General features: G+C 38.6%; 1 protein-coding gene across 1 annotated transcript; it reads right to left on the reverse strand.

Annotated features, from left to right (window-relative positions):
* Positions 1–921: 921 nt before the first annotated feature.
* On the reverse strand, positions 922–1,956 carry LOC130868859 (N-lysine methyltransferase KMT5A-like). Its single transcript, XM_057760873.1, has one exon. It carries the CDS (start codon positions 1,867–1,869, stop codon positions 922–924), a length of 948 nt encoding a protein of 315 aa, XP_057616856.1. The 5' UTR covers positions 1,870–1,956.
* Positions 1,957–8,136: the final 6,180 nt, after the last annotated feature.

Here is an 8,136-nt window from a genome sequence, read left to right on the forward strand (position 1 = left end):
CTGTTTACTAGGAGAAGGTAAAGTTCATTCTGTGAAGTTTTAAGTGTTTAAAAGTCAATAGACCCCATTTTAATGACTAGTTTTTAGTTCAGTTGTGCAGACTTAGAGTTCTAGACCAGGATGAGACAGAAATCATATTCTGTTTTTTTTTCTTGTTGTTGTTGTTTTGTGTTTTTGTGACCCACTATAGACGGAAAGCAAAATTATACAAATCCAGGAAACTATATATGGATATTGTGAATGAGCTATCTTACCTGAACTCTTTTCCTGGCTTCTTGGCAGAGAAAAAAGTCACCCTAACTATTCAAGCACCATAGCATGTCCCTGGTTATTTATGGCCTCTCTAAACACTCCATTTTTTATTTCTTTGGGAGTCAATGTGTTCTGGTTATTCTAGACTCTATCTTTGGAGTTGAATGCAAACCATTATTTTCTGTAAAGTGAGTTTTGTATAATTTTAAATTTATATTGTGATTATGTTCTTTCTCCCTGTGGAAGAACACTGTTCCTTGCAAAGCTTCCAAGCCCCGGGCTCAGTAACTTTTGCAGAAAGCAGAGGGAAAGACGAGCTTGCTATAATACATTTGCTAAAAAGTATTCACACAAGTCAATGTGTATGCCTATGCTAGCCCAGTCCTAGAGTGAACCGGGAAGCACAAATGCTCAATTCTATGCAAAACTGTACAAAAACAATGAGAACATAAAAGTTTTGGTAATACAGGGCCATCTGTTCAAGTCCACCTTGGAAACCTGTAAGAGATAATTAAATGCTACATAAAAATACATCTTTAATAGACTTTTTAAAAACATCTGAAGTTTTCTGGTAAGAGTAAGTGTGTTTAAAAAAATCATTTCATTTTGAGGGTACTTTTACCTTTGAAGAAGGAGGCAGGTTGGTAGGGAGACAGGGATGCCACATGGTTAATGCTTCAGCCAAGGATAAGCCTCAATGGAGGCCTTGCTGCGTTCACCATAGTCGAACAGGATCTCTTCCCCAGCTGCAATGTCACGGGAGGCGATGAGGATGAGGTGAGGCACATTATCAATGTCATGAAGTTTGGTCTTGCAGTTCCCATACCTACTATGATTGATCAGCCTTCCGAGGCGATTAGTTTCTCGAGTGGCATCCACGCAGTAAGTTTTGCTCCGATACTGAAAATAGTACATGTAGCAGCCTATGGAAGGGTCTTGAGCATACAGAGCCTCCCGCTTCTTGGCATCGGTGATCTCAAGGAGGTCCCCATGGTATTCTACCACAAAGTCTCCCTGGGAGAACTGCTTCATAGCAATTACACCCCGGCCTTTTCCATCAATGAGTTCAACCTTCAAGCCTTCTTCCTTCCCACTCTCAATCAGTTCATCAATTTTTTTCTTTTCTTCAGACTGTAGCTCAGCTTTGCTCTTCCTGGAGCTCCTTCGCACTGGGTGGAAATCTGTCAGTTTTCTGTTTTCCTGTGTTTTCCCTTGAGATTTTTTCTGAAGGGGTTGCTTGCCCTTGAGGTGTTTTTTCAGGGCCTGCTTGGCAGCCACTGTATTGATAGTATCACATGATGGTGGAGGAGTTTCGGGGGGATCTGCTGCTTCATTTTTTTGGTTTGGAAACGATGCCACAGGACCTCTCCTGGCATCTTCTATCTTCTGTTCATCAGACTTCACAGAACTTTGGATCATACTTCCAGCATGTCTTTCCTCTTTTGGCTTCCTGAAGATTCCAGATAATGGTTTCCCCTGGCATTTGACCTCGTAATGTACAATTGAGTTCTCTTTCTGAAAAGGGTAGCACATTCCAAAACACTTGTTTGGATTCATGTAGGGATAGATCTTTGACTGCCCCGCAAACACTTTCTCCTGAACCCCAGATAGCCCCATGGCATTGCCGCCAGATCCATTGCCTTTGTGGCGGCCTGGCCACAAGCACTGATGCCTCTTCAGTTGCTGTTGCTGCCGCCGCCAGCAGCGCCTCCATAGCACACCCCGGAAGGCCCTGCAGTGCCTCATGGCGACTGCTTTGCTCATGGCCTGCAGTAGAACTGGCAACCAGTTGCGCTGCAGCCAGAGTCCCATCCCTTTCATTTTTCATAAAGCTTTCATTTCTTTCTTTCTTTCTTTCTTTCTTTCTTTCTTTCTTTCTTTCTTTTTCTTTTCTCTCTCTTTTTTTCCTTTTTCTTTCTTTCATTCATCTTTTCTCTTTTCTTTTGTAAATGCCTACTTTCATGAGAGCCGAAGGTTGATTTCATAGACCAATTACACGTCAGATAATTTTTCTGCAAATAAAAAACATCACCATTAATTGTATAATGTTAAGGGATTCCTGTAGGTTTGATTGCAGATGGAGCTTTTGATTTTACTACTGCATTTGTAATATCAATAGCAAAACACTCTGCTGACATTCAGGGTGAATCTAAATGAAAGCAGAGACTTCCATGCTGTGTTGGAGTGTTTTTATAGCTGTGGAGTAGGAAGTGTCCCATGTGTTCAGATTTAAAACATGTTGTTGCTTATCTAACATATCTACATGCTGAAATATCTGATCCATTTTTAATTTTGTGGCATTTCAGCCCCACATCCTCAAATTCTATCATAGAATTGCAAGGTTCAAAACTACAAAGCCTTCAATTTATGATTTTCCATATCTAATGAGCCTTCCTGGTGAAGATACTGCCTGATTCCAGGTACAGTAATGCATAGCAAATGGTATACATATAATATATGTTTAGTTTCACCAAGTCCATAAAATGGTAAGAAAGAAAGCATTGCTTGTCTGTCCTCAAGAGAGAAAGTAAATTCCCAAAATTTAGAAGTCATAACACAGTGATTCTTTTATATATTAGATGTAGGGTGACATATATGCTATTAGCACATTCAAGTTTTAATAAGAAGGAAGGTGGGCACATGATGGAAGCAACACACAGAAAACATCCTGAAAGATAATTGAGTTAACCACAGGTTATAGCCCAACAATCATAAAATAGACATATCTATCCTCAACATATTTATAGTCTTTATTTTTTTCTTTCATTTATTTTACATATCATTCATAGTTTTCACAATATAACTTTTAGGTTGATATTCTCTCTGCCCACATCCTGCATGTCTAATCCCAACTCTTCCTCCTTTCCAAATGAGCCAAGAACCCCTTGTCTGTCTGCATAGACAGGATTATGAAGTTGAGCTTAGTATCAAGGATCTATCCCTGTATCAAAGCTTGGGGCTGTACATACAGAAAAGCTATACAACTGGCACACACATGGAGAGGGCATCATATTAATAGTTATTTTTTCTTTAAACAAACAGGAAGAATATTGGCTCAAAACATATATAAGCAGGGAAAAGCTAATGAACAGTGTTATACTTGTTATACAGTATTTTATTTGAAAGCAGGGTCCCCTGTTGTCCAGATTCAGTAGTAAAAAAATTACAGAAATTCAGAAGTATATGTAAGAAATTCATGCAATCTTGGAATTTGCCTAAGTTTTCTTCCTATCTTCTTAGCAGAGATCCAATATTAATTGACTACAAATGCCCCAAAGAGTGTATCTGAGTGTTTACTACCTCTCTAAACCCTCCTATTGCATATAGACTGGGTTTCAATAGCTCTTCGTTATTCTGTCTCTAACCATGGAGTTGAAAGCATTTTTTGCTTCTTTTCTAAATGAGATTTATTATAACTATGTTCTTAAATTGTTTATTTAAATGCTTGTGTATAACAAATCCTTCAAGATATGCCCAAATGTACTCTCCATGCTGACAAAATATTACCAATATAAAAAAGTTATCAAATTCAAAAAGAAATTTTGGCAATAGATATGATAAAGCATGTGAATGGAACACCAAGAAGCCTCAAACATTCAGAAAGATGTAAAAAAGAAAAAAACAAGGTTAGACATCCTGTGACTCAAAGAAACAATCTTTCAAAGGAAATAAAACTATAAACATAGACTGCACTTTTTCTGGCTGGCCACCAAAACCAGAATAATCCTGAAAAAGCTCCATAATTACTATAATGTTTGACCATCCACTCAGGTATATTCCTAGCAAGCAATTACATATTAAATTAAATTATTTCTATTATTTTACATTTTATGACAGGATGCATGGTTTGTTATCTTATATCTTGCTTCTTGAGTGGTTATATTTTATCTGCCTGATTTGCATTTTTCTTATTTTATTCAGTTTACTTGTCCTGCTTAATGATTTTATGCCCTGCCATAGGCCAAAATGGCCTCATTTTTTAACCAATTATAATAAAACATACTCACATGACACAGAGGGGACTCCTACATCATATCATAGTCAATCATTAAATACTAATTGTGCTTCCTTTATGTGGTAAAATAATACAACAAAATCCTTTCCATATGTGTCTACAAAACCAACTATCTTCAATTTCTGGCAGAGTCATGGCCCTTTTCTTAATTTTTGTTACACACATATATCTAAATATATTTATATTTATATATGATTATAGCTATTAAATATACTAATACATTTATCAATTTTATATGTATGTATATATATATTTACATATGTACGTATTAATACACTTCCTTAAATAATTTTAGAGAAACATTTTACAGACTCCAACCTTTGGCTGTTTTTGCTTCTTCTTTCCTACCTTCTTTCCTTTTCCACACTTTACATCATTCAGCATCTCTTATTCTCTCTGAATTATTTTCATGTCTGATTATATATTGTTCCACCTGGCTTTCTTCTTTTTTGTTTTGGTTTCCTTCATACTTTTTTAGTACCTTTCTCTCTATTTTTCTCCGATTTTCAAGTGTCACCCTTCAAAAGAGTTTAAGGTTGAGTTCATCCAAAACGGAAATGAAAGACAATGTTTCTGCAGCCAAGAGCATGTCCATGTTCATTATCCATGTCCATGTGAAAGATGCCATCTAGCTTGAAATACTGGGTAGGCCTAATTCTATGCTAGTGGATGTGAATGTGCAGTACCATGTTGTAAAAATGTTGTGCCATCTGTTTAGGTGCTGAGGAATTCCATCTGGATGGGTAAGTGTGTGCTATCCAGGGGCGGACTGTCCCGAAAGAGGGCACAACCCTCTCTCCCCCAGCTCCTGCTGCAGAGTCCCTTTTCTTACACATGACCCAGCCCCCTGCTCCACTCCCAAGGCTGCCCTGCTGTCTTCCAGGTCCTCTGCTCAAGAACAATTTTCCCGCTCATATACTAAGGCTACCCACTCAGAGCGGTGAGTGTCTGCCTACACGACAGGCCTCAAGGTCCCCTGCAAGGGAACCCAGACACCTTCAGCTAGGGATGCAGGGTCTCCAGTGCTCTATTGGACCCCGCCCTGCCTGCCACATTCTGCCTTTTGTCCCCCGCCCTGCTTGCCACATTCTGCCTTTTTTCCCTGGCTCATTGGACTACCGGGCATTCCTGTTTAGGTGATGAGGAGTTCCATCTGGATGGGTGAGTGTGTGCTAACAAGGGCCACACTGTCCTGGAAGAGAGCACAACCCGCCCTGCCCCAGATCCTGTTGCAGGGCTTTCTTTCCTACACATGACACCCCCCCTCCCAAGTCTGCCTTGTCTGCAAGGTCCTTTGCTGAGGAACAGCTTCCTGCTCCTACACTAAGGTTAACTGCTCAGAGTGGTGAGTGCCTGCCTACCGGGCAGTCCTCAAGGATCCTCCAGAAGGGAGCACAGGCACCTTCAACTTGTTCTTCATTGTCTCCTGTATTCTACTCTACCCCACCCTATGCCGCACATTTGCCCTTTTGTCCCAGAGTCATTTGACAACCAGGCATCAAAGTTTTGGTGCTGAGGAGTTCATCTGGAAGGGAACTGTTCCTGCTCCTACACTGAGGAAATACACCCAGGGAGTTAGTCACAGTAAAGACTGGACCAAGACACCAGGCCTCTCCTGGCTACGTTTGAAGGAAAAGATGGGCAGGCGCCAATGCAAGAATTCCTCAAACAACCTGAAAGGCAACATGACATCACCACAATCCAGGAATCCCAAAATAAGAAGAATTGTAGACCCTATTAGAGAAGAATTAGAAGAATTCGACTCAAAAGTGAATTATATGAAAATCATAGATGGCCTTAAACAGGAGGTGAAAAACTGCCATAATCAGTTAGAGATTACAAACAAAAAGGTAGGGGAAATGAATAAATCCCTCAAAGATACACACGAGACACAACAAAAATACAATCAAACATGTGAGGGAAACGGTTCAAGATTTGAAGAATGAAGCCAGGGGTGGTGGCACATGCCTGTAATCCCAGCACTCGGGAGGCAGAGGCAGGCAGATCTCTGGGAGTTCAAGGCCAGTCGTGTCTACAAGAGCTAGTTCTGGGAGAGGATTCAAAACCACAGAGAAACCCTGTCTCGAAAAACCAAAAAAAAAAAAAAAAAAGATTTGAAGAATGAAATGAAAGTAATGAAGAAAACAAAAACCAAGGGAAGGATGGAGATGGAAAATCTGGGAAAATGAACAGGAACTACAGAGACAAGTACTACTAACAGATTACAAGAGATAGAAGAAAGAATCTCAGACACTGAAGATAACATAGAGAAAATAAAAACACTCATCAAAGAAAACAGGAAAACCAACAAATTATTCTCACAAAACATTCAGGAAACCTGAGAGACAATAAAAAGACCAAACCTAAGAATAATAGAGATAGAAGAAGGAGAAGAAGTACAGCTCAATGATCCAGAAAATATATTTAATAAAATTATAGAAGAAAACTTTCCCAACCTTAAGAAAGATATTCCTTTGAAGGTCCAGGAGGCATATAGAACACCGAATATACTGGATAAAAAAAATCCCCTTGCCACATAATAATAAAAACACAAAACATACAGAATAAAGAAAGAATATTTAGAGCTGCAAAGGAAAAAGTCAAGTTACTTATAAAGGTAAACCAATCAAACTAACACCGGACTTCTCTATGTTAACCTTGAAAGCCAGAAGGTCCTGGATATATGTATTGCATAAACTAAGAGACCATGGTTGCAAAACCAGACTACTATACCCAGCCAAGCTTTGGTTCATTATAAATGGAGAAAACAAAATTTTCCAGGATAAAAACAAATTTAAACAATACGTAGACACAAATCCAGCCTTAAAGAAAGTAATTGAAGGAAAATCACAACCCAAGGAGTCCAACAATGTGCACAATAACTCAGACTTCACCAGCAAATGTTGAAGAATGGAAACACACAAACTCTACTACCAAAAAAAAAAAGAAAGAAAGAAAGAAAGAAAGAAAGAAAGAAAGAAAGAAAGAAAAATAAAGATGACCGGAGTTAATAAAAACGTCATTACTATCACTTAATATCAATGGACTCAACTCACCTATAAAAAGGCACAGGCTAAGAGATTGGATACGAAAACAGGATCCAACATTCTGCTCTTTACAAGAAACACACCTCAACCTCAAAGTCACACATCTACTCATAGTAAAGTTCTGGGAAAAGGTTTATTAAGCAAACGGACCTAATAAACAAGCCGGTGTGGCCATACTAATTTTTAACAAAGTTGACTTCAAACTAAAATCACTCAGAAGAGATGAAGGGGGAAATTTTTCACTCATAACAGGAACAAAGTCTCATAACAGGACAAAGTCTCAATCCTGAATATCTATGCCCCCAATATAAAAGCACCCACTTATGTAAAAGACACATTACTAAAACTCAAGGCAGTCATCAAACCAGATGCACTAATAGTAGGAGATTTCAACATTCCTGTCTCACCAATAGACAGGTCAATCAGAGAGAAACCTAACAGAGAAATAAGAGGATTAAGGGAGGTAATGAATTGAATGGTCTTAACAAACATCTATAGAACATTCCACCCAAATAGGAAAGAATATACCTTCTTCTCTCCAGCTCATGGGACCTTCTGGAAATTGACCACATATTCAGTAACAAAGCAAACTTACAGACTTACAAAAGAATATTAGTTATCATGTGTGTCTTATCAGATCACCATGGATTAAAGTTAGAATTTAATAACAATGCTACCCCCAGAAAGTATGAACTCATGGAAACTGGACAGTCAACTACTGAACCACACCTAAATAAAGGAAGAAATAAAGAAAGAAATTAAAGTTTTTCTTGAATTCAATGAAAACCAAGACTCAACATATTCAAACCTATGGGCACTATG

Source organism: Chionomys nivalis, chromosome Y, assembly GCF_950005125.1.
Source record: "Chionomys nivalis chromosome Y, mChiNiv1.1, whole genome shotgun sequence".
In the NCBI taxonomy this organism is placed as follows: Eukaryota; Metazoa; Chordata; class Mammalia; order Rodentia; family Cricetidae; genus Chionomys; species Chionomys nivalis.

What these genes read in the sequence shown, in the direction of transcription:
- LOC130868859 (XM_057760873.1), bottom strand. Translation starts at nt 1,869, where the DNA reads ATGGGGCTATCTGGGGTTCAGGAGAAAGTGTTTGCGGGGCAGTCAAAG.